A 22,089-nucleotide genomic window follows, 5' to 3' on the forward strand; every position below is an offset into this window, starting at 1 on the left:
TGCTGTTCAGTTTAAATAAAGAAGTCCATCTAATATATTACTTGGAATAAACATACAGTATCAATCTGCCAGTTATTTAGACAGCCACAGTCCTCTATAAATGTACCAATCAGGGCTGTGTTTCCCAAAAGCATCGTAAGCCTCAGTATAGAACCATTGCCGCCAATGGTCTCTAACATCAACGAGAAACACAGGCCAGGGCTGTTTGTGAAAGTGTCTGTGTATCTCCGCAGGTAAAGGTGATGTGTTTGGGGACGTGTTCTGGAAGGAGGTGACGCTAGCTCAGGCGTGCGCTAATGTGAGAGCGCTAACATACTGTGACCTGCACGTGATCAAACGGGACGCGCTTCAGAAAGTCCTAGAGTTCTACACCGCCTTCTCCAACCACTTCTCACGAAATCTCCTGCTTACGTACAACCTGCGCAAACGGGTGAGTGAATGCTGTCTGCCATTCTCTTTCCCTCTCAGTACTTTTTCAATTTCCACTGGCCCATGTCAGACCACATATATAAGCAGAATTTCTCGAGACCCACATTACAGCTTACTGCATTCAAACTTCACTGCACAGCTGGAAGTAGATTGTAGCACGCAGAACTCATGGGAAAATATAAATACAGCTCTCTAAAGCTATCTAGATAATCACTTACTACAGTGACAGACACTTTCTATTTAGTAAATCAGAGTAAATCCAGATGATTTAAGCAGTTTATAGCTACACTATCTATTCTGTGTAGGTGAATCACCATATGGATGTAAATGTAACCCCCCTCCTCGAGTAAATTATAAAAGTTCCTACATTTTTTATGGACATTTATGGGTGTCACAATAAAGAGCTAAAAAAAATTATATTAATATTGACTTAATACTACAGTAAGGCCACTGCAACAGAGCGGCGGCAGATGGTAGTGCAGGAGGTACGCCTTCAGGAGGAGGCTGCAAGGTGGGCCGAGGCAGTCTCTCTTGCCAAACAGGGACAGTGGACTCGATGGGACAGTGTGGAGAAGAGGAAGAGTAGCTGGAAGGATCTGTGGGCCATGGAAGCGAGGCGGTTGAGCTTTTCCATCAGAGCAACGTATGACGTCCTTCCAACACCAGTTAATCTTCACCTTCATGAAGAGGAAAGACCCCAGCTGGGCCCCGAAGTGAGAGGGCCAGGAGGTATGCGGTCAACAATGCTTGACTCAGGGAGGAGGACGCCCCTGCCATGCATAGTCCCACGGGATGTTGGCTATCAACAACAAGGCAACTCCTATGACTAATTGGGAATGGGACGCAAGCGTAGGATTGATCACCCTGTCGCTGGCCGCCTGTGGGGAGGGTGTATAGTGTGAAAGGCCGAAACACCCTAGGAACCAAAGGTACACTACTGACGATGCGCTCCCCAAATTTCACGATGCGCTCCCCAAATTTTATCAGGCTCACTGTTCATGAACTCTTGGAAGTGCTTGCACAAAGGATAGTAAAATCTCATCCTGTGTTCTTGGAATCTACACATACATTAATATCGTAAATAACCCAGTGCCAATAATTCATAATCCCCCCCCCCCCCCCCCCCCCCCACCCCACGATAATATTGTTTTTGATTGTGAATCCACAATAATTGTGTCATGAAAATCTGATATTGTGAAAGCCCTAATGAATGTATTAACCCAGAAATCACTTTGTCTATACGGAGATGCATCTTATGTAGCAGAAAGGCACAACACAAGCCTTCTGTATACAGTTGCGCAGCTGCTTTGCTTAATGCAGTCTGTTAAGAAAAGAGGTTTGTGTGTGCGTGTATGTTTACATGGAAGTGCCAATACAAACATGTGATAACGTGTGTGGGAGCTGTTAATACATTATTGCTCAATTGAAGAGCTGTGTTCCATTTATCTGACAGAAGATAGAAAGAGATCAACCAAATTCAACCAAAGAAAAAGACGGACGGAGACAGAAAAATAGAGAAATATTCTGATCAGAAACACAAACAACTCTAAACTGACTAGTTAAATGGCCAGAAATGACTGAGGAGGATTAAGGGATTAAAGGACACCTGGGGGCTGTTCCATAAATGAAGCTTAGAAAAGCGGGGATTAAACTCCAAAACCGGACTTGAATGAGCCTAACAAATAAGTTGGGGCTAAAGTGGTTCCATAAAAGGTAATTGAAGTTCACACAATCTCACTAATTTGATCCAGGTTTATCTAGTCTAGATAATTGCGTGTGCACGCGTTTCTGAAGCAGCCCTAGAGGTCGATCGTGGATCAAATCGATCCATCATCAAACAGCGTAGTTTTTGTGCTGTTTTATGCATTTGTGACATGTTTTTTTTTCCCCCTCAGTGCAAAAATTACATTTTACAGTTATATTCTCCATCTGTAAATGTTAGAAAGTCGTGCAAATGTATCCATTTTGCTGCTAATCTTCATATTGAACGAGCGCTGCTGGGCGCATGCGCGCCAAATAGGAGCGCAATAATTCTGATTAAAAAATATACATTTTGCTTGGAAAATTAAAATGCGATATTTTAGAACACTAGAAATATCTTCTAATTATAATAATTTCTCTTTAGGATGTTGGATAAGTTGCAGTGAACTTCTAGCTCATTACACTCATTTTATACTTCTAATAGGCCTAAATAAAAAAAATTGAACAAAAGTAGCCTAATTCAGGGAAGATTTTTTTTAAGAAACTAAATATATAAAGATACAAAATATAGTTTTGGGTATAGGACCTATGCTAATAAAGATATAGGCCTATACTTATTTAGAATGCTGAGAATTGCAGCTTTTAATGCAATGATTTTTTTTTGAGAAAGCAAGAATCCCCAGTTTTAAATGAGTGGTTAGATTTAGTTTCTAAAGTACATTATGGAGAGGATAACATTAAATTAAGAACAAATGTATACATTTTGAAAAGATATGTGCAACTCTAAAATCAAAGAATATTCCATAAAATAAAGGAATATATATTGGCCTACATTTACTACATTTTTATGTAACCTTCCCTTTTATTTCTAGTTATTTGTAATTTTATTTATCTACTTATTTAATATTGAATATTTGATATTTAAATAATATTACTTGAATAACTATTAGGAATTATGTGTCATTCATTATAAGAGTTTGATATATGTGAATGTTATATTTTTATTAATATTTTTTTATTTTTTTATTTATATGTATGTGTTGGTATTATCACAAAAGAAAAAAAAGTAGAAGGAAAAATAAGGAATATTTATTGGGGGAAAATAATGTCTTTAAAGGAACTGTCCATTTGTATAATTGTGTTAAATGTGTTTGAATTGAAAGACATAATAAAGTACATTATATATATATATATATATGAGACAGTGTAGAAAAAAGAATTCTCTGATAACCGAGGCATTCCTTAATTAAAATGTCTTTATTACAAAAATGACATGTCCTAAACGGACAACTTTAAAACGCCTTATATATGTGTCTATATTGTAGCCTTATTTAAGTTGATTTTCTGTATACTGTGTATTTATAAAGTCCAATAATGGTATTAGAGACTGTCAGTGGTAATATCATTGTGTTCTTGTCGGTCAGTGTTGAGGATCTGTGTAACAACTGAGGCTTAGCCTGACAGTTAGCCTGCCCTGGACCAGGCTAGTTTCCCAGCATAAGTTGCCAGGGTAACTGAGTTTGAACTTTTTTAAGTTTGATTTATGAAACCGAATCTACCAAAAATAAGCCTGACTAACCGAAATAAGCCTGGCTTATACTCTAATCTTGGTTTATGGAACAGCCCCCAGGTTTTTTCTAAACCCTGTTGTTCTTTTATTTCTATGGGCTTTAAAAGGATAGTTCACTTTGAAATTAATTTTTGATATGTTTTAGCTTACCTCCAGTGCATCCAAGATGTAGGTGTCTTTGTTTCCACAGTATCTTCAATTTTGATAATTTTACACATTGATGCCCTAAGACACGAAACGAGTGGTTTTTGTGAGAAAACGAACAGTATTTATATTGTTTTTACCTCTTGTAACCACAGCCATGCCCAAGTTATCTGAGGGCGCGGACGCTTCCGTGTGTGACGTGTACGCAGACTGGTGCATAGATAAACTAGATGTCGCCTTGGCGACGGCAGTTCATTGGAACGAAACCTTAGCCAAGGCGACATCTAGGGTATATATATCTATGCACCAGTCTGCGTACACGTCACACACGGAAGCGTCCGCGCCCTCAAATAACTTGGGCATGGCTGTGGTTACAAGAGGTAAAAACAATATAAATACTGTTCGTTTTCTCACAAAAACCACTCGTTTCGTGTCTTAGGGCATCAATGTGTACTTACATTTACGAGTCATTAAATAATGTTTAATTTTGACTGCTCTTTGAGGAGGACCCCCTTCACCTCCATTGTATGACTGACAGACAACAACGGTTTTACCTAAAATTATCAAAATTGAAGATACTGTGGAAACAAAGACACCTACATCTTGGATGCACTGGAGGTAAGCTAAAACATCAAAAATTAATTTCAAAGTGAACTATCCCTTTAATTGAAGAGGATAATATAGAAGTGACAGGAAATGATAGGCTAGGATTGGGAAAAATAAAATCAGGGGGTCGCCCGCATATACAAACCAGAAAACTCAAACCTGCCTGGCCACATCCCTGATTGTCCCCATTGTTTTGACTGTTTGGAGACAAACATTGAACTTTGTTACAATTTTATCACATCAAATCGTGTTCAAAATAACTGCTACACCCTATAAACCAGATGTAGCCGTTATCTTACCCATAAATTCCTTCCCGGTTCCAATTAAAGACAGTAAAATAAAAGACTGTCAGTATGATAAAATGGCCCTCAGTGTGTCTAAGTTTTGGATCTCTGCCTGAGTTTCTGTTTCTCAGTGGAACTGGGTCTGAGGAGGAGACTAATAATAGCTCAGAGAGCGTCTGCCTCTTTACTGGAACGGCTTAAGCCTTGTTTATACTCGACGCGTCCGCAAGTGCGCGCGGCTAAAATGACGTCATTGCGGTGTGGGCGGTCGTGCGCGTTGGGTGCGCAAGACCCCATTTCGCCTGGCGGTGTGCACGGCACTTTTTGTAACATCGCGCGCGGCGCCGCATCCGAAGATGAACGACTTCGAGCCGAATCAGGCCGAACTGGTGCGTCTGTACCAGCATGTTTATGATCCTTCTATACACAGAGACATTTGCATTGATGGGCGACCATAAAAGCCTCTCATTTTGTGAATAGGAACACATTTGCATTAAGCACCCAGTTTGCACTTGTCTAAAGTAACTGCTTACATTTATAAAATAAGCCTACAATAGCAGAAGTAAGCCCTGCTGATGAAATTAAGGTTTAAACACTCTTCAATAAGGCTTCAGTTGTTTAACGAGTTTGTACAAGAAAGTACAATACACCTACTGCATTTATTACTCTTTTAATATGAATCAGCTATTAATAAACTACTAATAAACATAGACAGTAAAAGAAATGGACAGAGCGATCTCATTGGAGCTCAGTTGAGACAGTTGAAGCCCACTTTTAGCGATTTTTGAGAACTTCCGTTCCTGACGCGCAGACTCAAACCGACTCAAACTAAGCTTGATGACGTGAGCAACCTGTCTGACAGACGTTACTCTTCTAGTAGCTGTGCGTGAAAACTGCCAACGTTAATCTTGCAGAGACGGGGAACTTGAGCAAAGAGTTATTTGGTGTGAGTGAGCAGGAGTAAGTATTCCGTTGCTTTTATGGACTCATTATCTACGGGCTTCTCCCTTGACGGGACGTCCCCCCGATCGCCTGCGAGCTTCTCCTCCTGTCTGTACGGTACTTTCTGTACAGCGCGACAGAGAGTCGAGTGGTTATGACGCAATCGTTAGCCTATTTTTACTAAAACTGTTTCTACGGGGCCATAATGTAACATAGAAGGTAATGGAGCCCTTTATACATTGTCGTGTTTCTTTAGAAATGAATAATGGACAAATGGAGTCTTTAAACGCCTCAGATGTAAAGTTATTCGCTGTCAAAGTGACGCAAAAATGAATGGGAGTCAATGGAAATGCTAACGCAAGTGAAGTTCTGCTACAACATGGCAGCACCCGGCCGGCTTCAACTTCCGGTCGATGGATTACCCCCTTGCTAATAAACGGCAAACTACTTCTTCACTGCTGATTCCTGGTGGTTTAGAGGAGAATTACTCCGAGTCGCCCCCTGTCGTTTCACAGAATAGCACAACGGCGAGCGCGTCAAGTATAAACGCCTCGTCCGTTTGGAGAGGTGCGCGCGCAGTCAGCGGAGACTCGCGCTCGTGCGGACGGCGTCGAGTATAAACAAGGCATTATGCTGTATAGTTATATTTATCCATATGGGTTAAATATATATCATATACTTCAGCAAACGCATTCATATTGGAGCTGGAGAACCAAATTCATCTGTTGCATAAATATATACTACTGTTAAGCATCTTTTAAACAATAATGGTACAGGTAAGAGCTTCAGTGATTATTAGTCTCTCTGTCGAGCTCTTCACGCCTACACTTGTTTGTAATGGACTTTTGTCAAAATTGCATCACTTGTTCGACAAATAGCTGGATCGTTGTCTTAGTGTAATATGGTTTTTCTAGCGCTTTAACGCTAACTGTTCTCTTAAACAATACATTGAAATATGAAAACACAAAATGTGGTTATATTAATGCCTCTCTGAAACCATTGCCAAATGGGAGCCTTTAATTAGCTCATGTCTCCATGAATTAGTCATGATGTTTACCGTTTGATTGTGACCCAGATAGGAAAAAAAACTTGTTATACATGGAAAAATATGTCACAGGACGACTACATGTTATATTTCTGGACACATTCTACAGTATATTCACCAATAGACTTATACAGTGGTCAGGTAGGCCATTTTGGCCTAGATACAACAGCAGCAGCGATTACACAGTACACATTGCAGTCTATTTGTGATTACGGGACTGTTTTCTTACTTTTAATGTATGCATAAGTCCTCATTCCTAACTAAACAACTCCCAAATGCAGTGTCAAGAGTGTTCAGACAATTCACTTCTTTCAAAGCCCTACAGAAATATTCTTAGGTTCAATTAAAACTCAAATTAAGCTCTATCAACAACATTTGTTCGAGGTTAAATACCACAAAAAACAGTACAAAAAACAGGGGCACAGTAGACTTTTTTTAACAAAGGCGTAAATCAATTTGACATATTCTGTCATAATCGACTTATATTCTACTACATACATACAGTATATTCAAATAACATACTATTCCAGAAAAACTTCCTTTAAGTATTCCTTTCAAATTTTACTTGAGTAAAAGTACAAAATATGACTAATTTTACTTATAATACCCATTTTATATGTAATATTTTGTTTAGGTGCATTAAATATAGTATTATAATTATCAAAAGTAAAAGTAGATCAATAGATCGTTTATTATTTTTGTGCAGTCATATATAACCTACTTAGCTGCAATCAGATCAGCCAAATTCCCCAATGAATCATTCAGTGCGAGCTATAAAACATTCACAAATATGAAAATCATTCGGAATGTAGTTAAGTAAAAGTTTCCTAAAATAACTGTACAAATTCTTGAAAATTGTACATTAACAAAGTTACTGTCCACCACTGTTTACTTAACTTGTATTGATCTGGAACATTCCTTTAAATTTTTACTTTGAGAAACATAAAAATTAGAAATCAGTATCATCACAAACAATGTTTGTACTAAAACATCTGCAGGTCTTAAATAAGGGTAAACGGAAAATACATTTTTGGAAACTGAATTTGTACACAACAGGCACATAGCACCACAGTTTTGGCATCTTTCTATGTAAAATCCGAACAAACACTCCCATGATGCTGAGACAGTACATACAGTACATCTGTCTTCTGTCACAGCTGCATAAATAAGTGCTTAAATGGCACATCCAATTTGTTTCTGCATGTTTGTGGTTGCCAAGGTAACCCTGTAAAACCCTCTTCATCTCGATGCTGCTGTCAAGAGTTATTTTAGCTTTGATTAAGGTTACGGTTTATGAAGCTGTAATGGGTAAAACAAATTCATGCACACTCAACTGTAAAGGCATTCACACCCTTCAACATGCATTAAAATACGTGTTTGCTACTGCAGTTGAATTGCTGTCAAAAGTCATGAGTGGTAAAATGTCAGATGAATATCACTGGTTTGACACTGCCATTTACTCAATATGTCCCTTCATGACCCTGCGATCCATGTGTGTGTGTTTGGCAGGTGTGAGTGAATCAGCCGTTGCTGAGGGATCAGATTCTGTGAGGTTGTGATGAGTGTGGTAAATCTGATCAGATCAGTGACATAAAACCAGTCAGTCAGCATGAAGCACACAGAAGCACAAGATACGCAGGGGTGAATTCACTTCACAGCAGGATTTCGGCACAAAAACCTTCAGCTTATTTACAAACCAAGAAACCATATCATTAACAAGCATCAGTCTTTTCATTCTGTTTTCCAAATAGAGTAATTTACCCTTTCTGAACATCATTTCAAAACACCAAGGCATATAAATATTAGTAACTGAAATATCTTCTAAGTGCTGATAAAAATAAACAGCCATTTGAGGTTAATATTACTTATAAGTCACTCCGTTTGAATGTGTATGGATTGTTCCGGTTTATTTCTCTGACTCAGACTTTGGTGCATATTTAGGAAGTGATTAATATCGGGATGTGAGGCAAGAATATGAGTATGTGATTAATGTTAGTCTGTTGTGAGTGTAATGATTTTTTAATGTTTTTGAAAGACGTCTCTTATTCTTACCAATGCTTAATTTATTCGATCAAAAATACAGTAAAAACAGTAATATTGTGAAATATTTTTATATATTTTAAAATGTAATTTATTCCTTTGATGGTAAAGCTGAATTTTCAGCAACCATTACTGCAGTCTTCAGAGTCACATGATCCTTCGGAAAATATTTTAATATGCTGAAACATTTCTAATCAATCATTATTATCAATGTTGAAAAGAGTTGTGCTGCTTAAAATGTATCAAGCTTTCCACACAAATATTAAGGATTTGATGAATTAGGTGAATAGAATGTTAAAAAGAACAGCACTTGTTTGAAAAATGAATCTTTTGTAACAATGTAATACTCTTTACTGTCACTTTAGATCAATTTAATCCTTGCTTAAATTAAAAAAACTAAAATCTCTAACCACAAACTTTTAAATGGTAGTATACAGGTGGAGAGATGTTACACAAAAGCATCTTAAAAATTAAATAAAACATTTATTACAAATCATACACTACAAAACACTCCCAGCATCGTTGCCACAAATATTATACACACTCGGCTCAATTAAAATAACCAGGATAATCATAAACATAAAATTCGGTTGTTTCTTCAAGACCACCAAACCAACAGCGAGACAAACGTGACCCCACAGAGAATATAAAGTATGCAAATAAGCATTCAAATGATGACCAATAGCGTGTTAATTAAAGCATAAATTAAACATGAAATTTTAACTTAGGTTTAGTGATAGGTAAAAGTACACAAGGATAGTGTGCAGTTGAGGTAGAGAAAGTAAGATGGGTGTGCGTATGCTTTTATTTCATAGTTTTACAGTGTTATGGGAATTTTTTTCTGCTTCGGTGTGCACACAGCCAGCTTTTAGTTTGAATTATGAAACAGTGGAGATGTGAGTGCTCCCTCTCGCCTACTGTCTCTTTCCGTCCCCTCCTTTTTACCGTTCCATCCCCAGACTAACACCTCCAACACCTCCGCATTTTGAAATCTTTGAGAGTTGCAGAATGAGTTTCCCCGTTTGATGATGATATATTTAGGGGGAGAAAAGCAAACGCAGAATACACAAGAGGGCCGTGTGTGCGCAGGAGTGCGAGGGACGCGCGGCAACAGAAGGATTCTAACAATACACCAGTAGGAATCTAGGTGCGAGCACATAATACCATCCTCCTCGTACACGCAGACATGCGCACCTTTGTGTAATGCTTCAGCTTTTGTTATGTAATCCCTCTCTGCATGTCTGTCCTTTCTCTGCCTCGTATATCCTTCAAGGGCGATGGTTTACAAAACACCAGAAACAATATCTGTCAGCCAAAGTGCTGACAGGCTCAGTATCCACTCTAGTAGTATTTTGTGGACTATTTTATGATTTAAAAGGAATATTTCAAATACAATTTATGCTATCAGAAAATAGGTTGGACTCTTCCTTCAGTTTGTAAAATTAAGTAAAATCATTTACAAGGGTGCATTTACAATGGAAGTCTATAGGACATTATGACCAGATGATTTGAAAGCACAAATATGAAGCTTGTCTGTTTGTTAAAGCATAGGCTATACAGTAAACATGTCAAAACTATATGAGATATAATTTTAATAAGTGGATATGACTAATTGTATGTACTGGTGCAATTTGTGAGGATGAAGTTTGCTACATATGCAGACTCTTATATTTTTTATGTTTATTTGAGCCCAAATTAATTTTGTTGTTTCTAAACAGGAAATATTTTGAAGAATGTTTCAACTATTTTTGTCTATACAGTGTGAAAGTCAATGTGGTTCAAATCAACACCGGTTGCATACATGGCTGTCATAACATTTTGTGTCCGTTAAAAAAGCAGATTGGTCTACTTTGAATCCGAAAAGTTAGACCGATTACCTCTTGATTAACTGCTAGTTGGCTAGTTCTTAAGACACAGTCTTAACATAGTGACTATGTTTATACAACTGGCCACTGGACTCCACTGACTTTCATTTCATGGACAAAAAAACCCAAAAAACCTTATTCTAGTGTGACAGATATGGTATGAATGTTTGTGCTAAAGCTGTCTACATGCGTATGTACTGATACTGTGCCTCAGAAATATAAATGATGGCTATAAGGGTGGATTTATTTCCGGATAGTGGAATGGCCTGTGTGTGTCTGTGTCCAGGATAGGAACGGCAGAATGGGAGGGCAGCGGTCTGGTCATTACTGTCCATCATCTCTGTAACGCAAAGAGAAGCAAGACCCTTGACGTCATTCAGAAATGCAATCTACTGAGGCTGTCTATTTGTCTGACTGATTTTTTCAGTTCTCTCATTGATTCAGCCTGGATTCTCAGAGGGAGCGGCAGAGGTATATTTCTCCACCTACTGCCAAACATTATTAGTTATTTAGAGTTCAATTACAAAAAAAAAATTACATTCAGCTGGAAAGTGGCAATATGACAAATCTGAGCATATTAAAGCCCAAATGAAACAATTTTATGTGAGACATAATGGGGAAATGCCTAATACGCTCTGTTTCTCCCACTAATACACATCGCTTAAGGATCATTTTGAGGTGCCTAAACTCAAGAATGGGAAAGAATGTGATTTTGTGATTGTGTGCATAGCCCCCATTTTTTACCATGGTCGATTTTGTTCCCACCACTTTATGAAATTGCTTGTGGCTACTGGCTAGATGTATCTAATAAAGGGGAACACTTTCCAATTGTTGTTTTCTGATGCTGGAATTTGTCATTTTTAATGTTTGACTGAGTTATTGTTTTGGAAAGTGACAGCAGCAATGTTCCCTCCCACACGCAGCACTCAGACATGCGCTCAACCTCCCTTTCGCCCGGCTTGCTATCCATTCTAATGAAATCACAAATCAAAATTAAACAAATGTGCCCCCATTCCTGCTATACGTCCACTGATGTACAGTACAGCTGTTATTTTAGCTTAATAAAACAAGTTATATCAGGGCAGGTTAAAATCTTATGGAAGCCTGTTTCCACGTCAGAGTTCAATAAATTAAAATAAAATAAATGTTACTGTGAGATAAAGGTTGAATTGTAATATATCATATTTATATAAAGCCACACTATGAGATATAAAGGCAAAATTGTGAAATCAAAAGCCTGTTTTCAATTCCAAGTTCAATGAAACAAAATAAATGTAATTGTGAGATAAAGGTTAAAATAAGAAAGACTGAATTGTATGATATAATTTATATAGAGTCAAACTGGAAGATATGAATTCAAATTTTATATATAAAGTGAAAACTGTGGGATATAAAGTCAAAATTCTGATATACAGTATATACAGTCAAATCGCTAGATATAAAATCAACGTTGGCAGATATAAAGTTGCTAAGTCACAGAGGACACATTTCTACCAGGTTTAAACGGCCATGTGTCTCACCTGACCACTTGTGATTAGATCACTTTAGACATGTTGATACAAGGTCCTATGTGTCATTTCTTGAAAGAGTGTGTGTGTTTGATATGTTTGGAAAGCAATAGTCTGTCTTTTGTCTCAGGAGAGGATGACTTGTAAATCCCCAAAGCTACATCTGAACTTTTCACAAACACCTTTTGACGGCCTGTTCACACACGTTTACACGGTCTTTGCAAAATCTTCACAGTATACTGTATGAGATTATAGTCGTCTTTTTTTAGCTGAAACGTCTCAGCTGAATTAAAATGAACTAACAATAAACACATGGTCAATCAAATAAAAAATAAATAATTCCAAAACAAGCAAGTGTCCACAGGCCATCATCTTCTACTACACACGAGAGGACTATAGAGCATGTATGTGTTGTTCTGTTCCCAGTAATTTCACAGACAGATTGGTGGTACAGATGCTTGGGCACTCTGTCCCACTTAATGAATATTCAGGACATAATGAATATTAACATATTGAAGATGGAGTCATACAAATGCATCGTCCAGCTGGCAATAGTGACAGGAACAAACTGTCTCAGTATGCAGAGGTGTGCACACACACACACTGCACACACACAGTGCACACACACAGTACACACACACACACACCTTTTAACAAGCTTTTTCAGCATTATAATTATTAAACCCTTCCACGAACTGTCTGGGCCAATCAAAACTGAATGCTAGTATAAGTGTGTATGCATATGAGAGAGAGAGAGATGGAAGAGGGAGAGAATAAAATTGCTACATCCAGACCCACACACTGAGATTTGAGCAGACACTCACATAGCAGAAGCTTGACTTTGGGAATCTGCTCAATAAAAGCCTTTAACTCTTAAATATACATGAGCTCCAATAAATAAGTTAGAACATCGTGCAAAATTCACAACACAGGGCGCAGGGTCTCCAGGACAGCGAGTGTAATCTCACTATACAGGAGACACCTGGAATGGTTGTAATTTTCCTGCTGAAGTCTATATATTGCATAATCTTGCAGAGCTAGACTAATGACTATCAGCACAAAGAGTTCACATGGCAGCTTATCCTGGATAGAACTTCCTATTTAAACTAAAAGAGGCTATCTGCACAATGTACATAAAGTGACTGACCACATGTTGTTTTAATGTTATGGTAAAGGGATAGTCCACCTTTACTTTGTTTATGGACAAAAACAGTTGAGAAAGGGGTCAGTTTGATAAAAAAAAAAAGTGACAGTTACATTACATTTGCATATTTTGTTAAATAATATAGTTTTCATTTTTTAGAACTATACTACTTAATCCTCTTCGTCACTCGTGAGACATAAGGCCGCATTAGAACTATATTAGATATTCTAAAAATTACGTTTCATATTTTAGAACCATATTATGCTAAAGCATTTCTGAAGCTCAAACAGTAGAATATAGCACTAGCAATGCCAAGACCATGGGTTTGATCCCCAGGGACTGCATGAACTATAGTATATCATTTATATATAATATAATATTTATATAATTTGCATTATGCATGTTTAATGGTTGCCCGATCACATATGTATGTTTAACTATGTCTTTTCAGCTTGTGTTCAGAAAGATCAGTGACGTGAAGCGTGAGGAAGAGGAGAGGCAGAGGAGGAAGAACGAGGCCCCGCTGAATCTCCCTCCCGATCATCCTGTCCGCCGCCTGTTCCAGCGTTTCCGCCAGCAGAAGGAAGCCCGTCTTGCCGTTGGGCAGCCCAATCCCGATGACCCTGATCTTGAGAAGGGCCAAATCCACAACAAAGTCATCAGCCAAGATGTGGTCGCCACCACAAGCATCGTCACAGTAACGGAAAGCCCAGCCACGCCCATCCCATCCCACCCAAACAAAAAGCACACCCTGGGTGCGTTCGACCAGGCCAAGCTCAGTGCCCCTGTCCCAAACATCCCTCGGACATCAGAGCCACGCGCACGAGGGTGGGCCAGGTTTAGGGAGAGCATTGCAAAGCCAGAGAGCTGGGGGAACGTTCCCAAAGCGGAATCAATGGAGACTCTCCCAGAGCGGAGCAGCTCCGCAAAGACTTCAGAGTCCAGTGGACTGAAGAAGACCGACTCCTGCGACAGCGGCATCACCAAAAGCGACCTACGGCTGGACGAGGGTGGCGCACGCACCCCTGTAGACCGAAGCCCGGTCCTACTCGACGGAAAAACTCCCCCGATTCCACCTATCCCCCCTATTCCCGAACACACGCTGCACGCCTCACTCCTGGAACTCCGTACTGAACTTAAAGAGGAGCTGTCGGCGCTCGGTAACCGAATGGTTGCCTTGGAGACACAGGTTGCTGAGGTATTGAGGTTGCTAAGGAGCAGAAAGTCTCCGACCTCTCCCATGTCGCTCTTCCAGATCTCACGACCGACATCACCAGACACAGACAAGGAGGACATATTCCCTTGAAGAAAAAGAGAGAGGTAAGCTTCTTTCTTCTTGAAAGGGAAATGATTCAGAGACTTTCTCTGAGAAACGATAAAAAAAAAGAAAATGGAACTACTTCTGACATCTGTGCTAGCAAAAAGCATGACAGACACTCTGAGAGTGAGTGTGTGTGTGTGTGTGTGTGTGTGAGAGAGAGCGAGAATGAGTGAGGGAAAGGATGAAATAAGACACTGGTTAGGAGAAGAGGATGTCTCATCCCAAGGCAGAGCATCTGTGATACCAAAGTGATGGTGTGTTAGTTGTCACACAGACACCCTGTGTCGAACTGCTCCCTGTTTTAGTCCTGCGAGCTCTTGCCGCAGGGCCCACTCTGACTGATGGTTGTCATGGCAATGCACGGTCCCCAACTGCAAGTGCGGGCCCTTCAAGATCCGCTCATGTAGCAAGTCTTCCCCTCTCTCTTTCGAGGTCTCACACACACACACACTGCTGTTCATGCTCTGCAGTCTTTCTGGTATAGAGATCCATTCTGCACCGTCCTGTTGGGTAACTCACCGCCGGACACGAGCCTTTATCAGGAATCACAGAGCTAAGCATCTTTCCCAAATATGTGGCGGTGTGGATTTGAGCTGCTAGCCGAAAGTTTGAAGAAGCAGAGCGCATCCAAGGAACCATGGAAACCCCAGACAAACGTGTTTGTACAACGACAAATCAACTACTATCCCAAGAGTTGTAAATGTTACTGGAGAAACTAATGAGCTCTTCAGGGGTTTTGAAGTGTAACAGCTGTTAAGATCCTTTCCATGACTTGCGTCACTGCACATCTCAACAAACTATAAAATAAAAGCTGACAACAGTGGTTTAATACATGTTTAGGGATGCACAATATATCGGTACCATATTGGTCATAGGTTAATATTACAGATTTATTGGATAAATATCAGCCAATATTGGATATTTAATTGTACAGTACATGTACACTTCCCATATTTTGTTTACATTTCATTTGCCATCATCTAATGCTCACTTGAAGTTAGTCTTTAACTAACTTAATTTAACAAGACTGTTGTAATCTGTAGCAAATACTGAAATTAATATAATAATAATAATAAGCCATTTTCATTAAGTACATTATAATGGTGTGATGCCTAAATTCACTTTTAGCATTAAAATTATTTTATTTTTTAATGTTTTATTTTTTATTAATTTAGACAAAAAATATAGAAAATGTAATATTCGCCATTTTCAGTTATCATTTATAACATAAATCACTCAAAAAAGAAAATTCTGTCATTAATTACCCTCATTAATAACCCTACCCTCATTGATTAACCCATAAAACTTTCGTTCATCTTTGGAAGACAAATTATATTTTTAATACAATTTGAGGGCTTTCTTTCCCTCCATTGACAGCCACAACTTTCAATCCCCAGAAAGTAATATAATTAAAGCTGCAGTCCGTAGCTTTTTTGGGGTTAAAAAATATCCAAAATACATATTTGAGAAAATACATAACCAGCCAGTGTTCAAAACTCTCTGCTTGCCTTAGCTCGATTCAAAGTGGTGAGCTTGTAATAATGTGTTTAATTCCAGTGGTACTGGTGGATTTCCGCGGGAGATTCGAGCATGTCTTTGCGTCATTACGTCACATCTGTCCACATAAAGAAGGAGTCTCGGCTAGTATAAGCTATATTGCGTGTGAGGATGTTGGAGGTGGAGATTTATAGCCTTTTCTCACAGCACTTGATATAATTAAACTTATTAATTTGATGGTGGATCCAGAAAGTTTAAACGAAAATCACCAGTGACAACAGATTCACCCGCTGTAAAATGCAAAAGACTTCGTTCGGACTTCGGAGTGGCTACAGAAAAAAAGAGACAGCAACTGGACCCATGCGAAAACAAGGATATCGGAAGGACATTACATGTAGTCTCGCAATGCTTACGTTGTTAACATTAACAATTTGAGAACAAAGTATAATTTGCACGGTTTTGCGTGATAAGCGATTTTTGGATTTAATCAGCGCGATTTACTGCAATGTCAGAACCAGAACAAAAGTGGATGTTTCTTACTTGTTCAGATTACATTTTCCGGTGAAAATTCTTATGTTGGTCATACTTTCAAAAAGAATAATCTGTGATTCTGAATGCCAGTATCCACACCGGCGCGGTGACTGACAGCCTCACAGTCTCCTCAAACATTGTGTTCATCCGCGCTGTGCCGTGTCGAAGTACAACCAGAGAATGTCTAATTGAAGAGAATTGCCACTGTCTGGTTACTTCCGGTTACTGGACTGGCTGCAGTAACACGTCTCTTTCCATGCGGGGGCGCTCGCAGGCGAGTGCAGAATGAATGGGAGTCTATGGGGTTTCACCCCCAGAAATCCACTTTTCTCAGGATGTAATTTTTTGTCAAGTAATTTGAAAGTTGCACTCAAAAGGGAGGGCTAAGATAATACACTCAGCTGAAAATTGTATTTTTAAGATCACTTATCTGTTCTAAAAATCCATTCAAAAATGTGATGACGTCACATAATAGCAGAATGCTAGCGTGTTCCGGCTAACAACGGCCTAACCTGTAAGAAATCGAAAGGACATAAGTACTCGTTCATTCGACTTTTGGCCTATAATCTATATTGAACTTGCGGAATCAACAATAAAATATATGTTGATTCAACGACAAGCAGGAGAAAGAGATAGATTTAGCCGTTTAGCTCCATAGACTCACATTCATTCTGCACTCGCCCGCGATCACCTCCAGTGGAATTCTAATGGAACTGCAACCAAGATGATACACAATGGGGCTAATAGGAGGGGGCCAAGGCTCTCCGTTAGATGGGCTCTGGTACAACTCACGTAAAGTTGATAATTCGATTTCGAACAGAGATGGCGACAAAGAGGAAAAACTGCGGACTGCGGCTTTAAAGTAATCCACGTGACTCAACATTCTCAACATCACTTTGTGGTTCCGGGAATTGTTGTGTGATGGAGTTTAACTTGCTGGATAATTGAATGGGGACTCGATGAGGCCAGTACACCAGTGGTTTAACTAAAATGTTATGAACTTGGTAACGCAAGTGCTTTGTTTGCACAAAAAAACCCCATAATTTACCACTTTATTGACAAAATATCTCCAACGTGCATTCACGAGAGCTTCACAATGCATGCGTGTTGTGTTGATGCAAAAGCACATCGGAGATTAATATTTTGTAAATAAAATGGCAAATCGTGTTTTTTTGGACAAAGCACTCGTGTCACTTCATAAAATTGAGGTTTAACCACTGGAGTCACATGGATTACTTTAATCATGTCTTTACTACCTTTATGGGGCTTGAAGGTGGTAGTTGCGTAGCTGTCAATGGAGGGACAGAAACCTCTCTCAGATTTCATTAAAAAGATCTTCATTTGTGTTCCGAAGATGAGCGAATGTCTTACGGGTTTGAAACGACATGAGAGTGAGTAAATGATGACAGACTTTTCATTTTTGGGTGAACTAACCCTTTAACTATCGACTTATAAATATCCATCAGAATATTAATATTGGTGCATCCCTATCAAATTTGTTGAAATTACACCAAAATTTCTTAAGCTGGTCCAGTTGGGGGGTGTTCACACTTGCCATGTTCGATTCGATTGGTCTGTTTGTGCGGTTCATTTGAACGTGTGAACACTGCCATCCGAACCCTTGTGCGCACCAAACAAGTGGACCGAAACCCTTAAAAAGATGGATCTCGGTCCGCTTCCAAACAAACTCTGGTGCGGTTCGAATGATACATGAACGCAACACGAACCAAATACATGTAAACAAACCAAAAAAAGACCATAAAAAAGGACATAATGCTCATGCATATCGTTTTTTTCTCGCCATAGTCGCGATGTTGCCCATCATAGTTCAGTACAGGCATTAGAACCACGTCTCCATGCAGCAAATCTTTGTTTGTGTGTGTAACGGAGGGATTCCCGCCACTGTTTTGACTCCTTTACACTTTTTATAAGCTCTTCACGAGTTCTCAGCTGGTCAAAATACCATCACATGCAGGCTACGCACACACAACGAGCGCATTTATCCCAGCACACAGCACTGTTTTATATGCTCAGTAAGGTTCGTCTCAAAATAGGAAATACATCATAGAAGCAGACCAATCAGGTTGTGAACATATCCCTTTTGGTTCAGTGATAAAAATTAAAAAATCTGAATGCTAATCGGACCAGGACTAAATGTTTTTTTTTTTTTGTCTGGACCACACGAACCAAACTACAAGTGTGAACACCCTAAATGTGAGGAAACAACCTTTTTTTTTACTGAAAAGCAGGATTTTCATTTTGATATTACACAAGTGGTCCTTCTCCTCCCCTTTATGCTGTCAATGGATATTCCTTTGACATGGTGTGAAATTGTTCAAGTTTGAGCGTTGTTATACAGCATGTGGCCTTCCCACATTGTTGTTCAGAGGTAATGCTGTAGCATGATGTTTAATGCAGTTGTTGATGCAACTCATGTGAAAGGATCTTCACGTTTTTTGGTCTACAATAGGCATATTCAAGCAAGTTCATTAATGACTTGCTGGATTGCAGTGGCCAAGTTTTATAAAATAACACTGAAAGAACTAGTGAAACAAAAGAATGTATGTGGTTTCTTTATCAATGATTGGGTCTTCCAGAAAGCACACAAACATTTTATACCACGGGCGCACCATTATTAATCCGATCTGTTGTGCATTGTAGCTTTGTTATCCAAAATGAAATGATGGATGTAATCTATACATATGATTTCTGTCACAACACCACAGTCACATATCAAAACACAGTTACAATGACCTTTCAGCATTACAAAAAACATCAAAACAAAGAATCTCAGGAACGAAGAGGGGTGATGGTCTGAGAGCTCATTCTGACCCCCTTCCTGGATGTTTTTACATATTCAATACTGAAGATGTGGCATTATCTTCACACCAGCCCTGTTTAGCTTTTCATTGGTCAGCAGGGGAGACTGGGGCTGCTTGTCAAAAGCCTTTTTTTGTAGCCAAGACCTTAAAGTATGTGTCTATAGAGAAATTGCCTTGTAAAAAATAAAACAAACTTGGGAAATATTCACTATAGTTGTGACAGCTAGTCCCAGTCTCCCCTATTATTATATTAAATAAAGCTACTAATGCAAGTTAGGAGTTAATCTGTTAATCACATGGCTAAGATATAAATAGCTGTTTATTTTGCTCTCTTTTCCAGCGTCCCTCTCCCATATCAACTCCTTCTTAATTTCCATAACGAGGTCCGGGGGGAACACAGAGATCGAGTCTCGTGTATTAGCCTCTCTATTCAGAGCAACACCACCAAACCTGATTATCTTTATCTCTGTCACAGAATATATGAACTTGTATATATTCTAAGATGATGCTTAATCTTTCAGGTTTTCTCATTTGTATCTTAGAAAGAGAGTGCCTGACCATACAAACTCTGATAAATGCGTTGTGTGTGTGGAGAATTGTGGTAATGAACATACTGTGTGCGTCAGATGAGTGGTTAAGGGACATGTTAGCATGCTGTGAGATGTTCTCAGGTTAGAGAGCTCATTATCAGGTCCACAGGAGATGTGTTGAGGTCAGTATATCACCTCATTGCTTCTCCACTACCTGAGAGCAGAGAGAAAGAAACACTACTCAGAACTCAGAAGAATGACATAAAACCAAAAAGCTACCATGGTCATAACAAACATCACATCAGAAATATTTTGTTAGGGAAAGAAAGACAAGAAGCTCCACACGTCATGTTTTTCCTACATGAAGATTTATTTCTGTTACAACAAAGGTACATTTTGTACAGTCTGAAAATTTTGTATGGCAAAGAAAAAAAATCCTAGTTTCTTTAAAAAAAATATATATATTTTGCCCTTAAGAGGTGATTCTCTCATTCTGTCAGCAAGACACCAGAGGAACAGTATTAAATGGCACAATTCCCATTAAGGTTATTTTATGCTTCAGAGCTTGTTTTACAATAATGATATCTTAATTAGCTTTAACGTTATGGGTCATTTGCTTACACTCCAAATACTGAGCAGAAATTGGAAAAGGTTTAGCATTTGTATCTGGCAACCCAGAACTGATTTTAAATAAGACATATGAATGTTACAATATTAATAACAATACTGACATGCAAATCCATGTAAACTGGAATGTAAAGCATCAGCCTGTGCTGATTCTGAAGCAATAATCATTGCTGCTGTATTTCACACGGATTATTCCTGCCACGCTTCTCCAGCTCAGATACAACATTTAACCTGAACCACATGATGTAATCAACATAATAAGAAACAAACGCAGCCCTGATGTCACTGCATGCCTCTGCAGCACAGCAATAAGAGTTTTAACATTCAGAGAATGCACTTATTCTCTGTTAGAGAGAATGAGATTGAGGAGGATTGTACGGAGTTAATTTGTTTAGGCAGACATGCAAAGCCCTTAGATACTAGCATGGTTTACTTACAGAGATTCGTTACCATCTGATCGTGACTGATTTGCTCAAATACGACAACAGCATGGCTTGATTTGCACTTAAAATAAGGTTAAGACATGCATGGTAAATACAAAGGAAAATTGGAATAAATTACCATTAAAAAGAAGTACTCCTCTACTGCAGGAGTATTTAATCTCTGGCCTCTTACCCCATAGAGCTAATGGATTCGGTCTTGTAGTAGACCTGTCTGACTCTTGGTGAGTGAGTGAGTCCAAATTTGCATTTAGTAGGGGATATGGATCCTCACAGATCTCAGACTCGCATTAGGCAGTTTGAATAGTTTTTTCAGACTTGAGAACCAAAGTATCGCATCTCAACAAAACAGGCCACTACATCATAAGAGACCAGTCCATGATAAAGAAACTTTTCTATGGTCGGGTTTCTTTGACAGTAAGTATCCTATTTATCCCAAAATCAAAAAGAAAAAAGAAGAAATCACATTTTACATAAAGTAAATCAGGTACATTTTTAGGACTGTTTTATCATATTAAATTAAATATAATAATAATAATTGATTAAATATTACAATTCATTTGACATATTAATATTGAACCTAAATTACACAATTTAGTATAAAGAATACCACCATAAGTATTTTCTCTTGCATTACAGTACTGAGAACTGAGCATGAAATGATGAATTTAATGTAAAACTATAAAAACATAAACATTAAAATCTTAATGCATGTATTTATTTATGCAAAATATAATTTCTTATTTTTTCCTTTTGAATTTGGGGTGAAATATGAACTGAACATGTTTTTGACCGATTTTGTGAGAATCAACCAAACACGCAATTGTACACACAGCATATTAGTTTGTGTGTTGCTGCATGTACGTATATATGTTTGACTAGAAACTTGACGTGTACGGTACAATATTTTGGGGAACAATGAGTATTTTTATAGAGTCCTTAACACTGATACTGAAGTCCAAACGGAGTTGTGCAGGGTTTGTAAGGACAAATATGTCTGTACGCTCACAAAGGTCCTTCTAAGGGTCATTCTTTAAAAACAG

The 22,089-nt window shown here is 38.6% G+C and overlaps 2 protein-coding genes across 6 annotated transcripts in view; one reads left to right on the forward strand and one right to left on the reverse strand.

Annotated features, from left to right (window-relative positions):
* kcnh1a (potassium voltage-gated channel, subfamily H (eag-related), member 1a) overlaps positions 1-19,879 on the forward strand; it is a 52,116-nt gene extending 32,237 nt beyond the window's left edge. For all 4 annotated transcript variants that reach the window (XM_056238896.1, XM_056238897.1, XM_056238898.1 and 1 more), the window contains 3 exons: positions 234-430; positions 13,730-14,598; positions 19,790-19,879. In XM_056238896.1, the coding sequence (XP_056094871.1) occupies positions 234-430; positions 13,730-14,584 (1,052 nt within the window). In that variant the 3' untranslated portion in view covers positions 14,585-14,598; positions 19,790-19,879. The remainder of the gene's footprint in view (positions 1-233; positions 431-13,729; positions 14,599-19,789) is intronic.
* Positions 19,185-22,089, reverse strand: part of hhat (hedgehog acyltransferase) — a 67,319-nt gene continuing 64,414 nt past the window's right edge. Inside the window, exon 13 of one of the 2 annotated variants that reach the window (XR_008804359.1) lies at positions 19,185-20,181. The gene's annotated coding sequence lies outside the window, so the exon portion shown is untranslated. Of the gene's footprint in view, positions 20,194-22,089 lie in introns of both variants that reach the window. The other variant, XM_056238900.1, reaches the window with a different exon arrangement.

Source organism: Rhinichthys klamathensis, unplaced genomic scaffold (assembly GCF_029890125.1).
Source record: "Rhinichthys klamathensis goyatoka isolate OS25496 unplaced genomic scaffold, OSU_Roscu_1.1 h1tg000547l_1, whole genome shotgun sequence".
Lineage (NCBI taxonomy): Eukaryota > Metazoa > Chordata > Actinopteri > Cypriniformes > Leuciscidae > Rhinichthys > Rhinichthys klamathensis.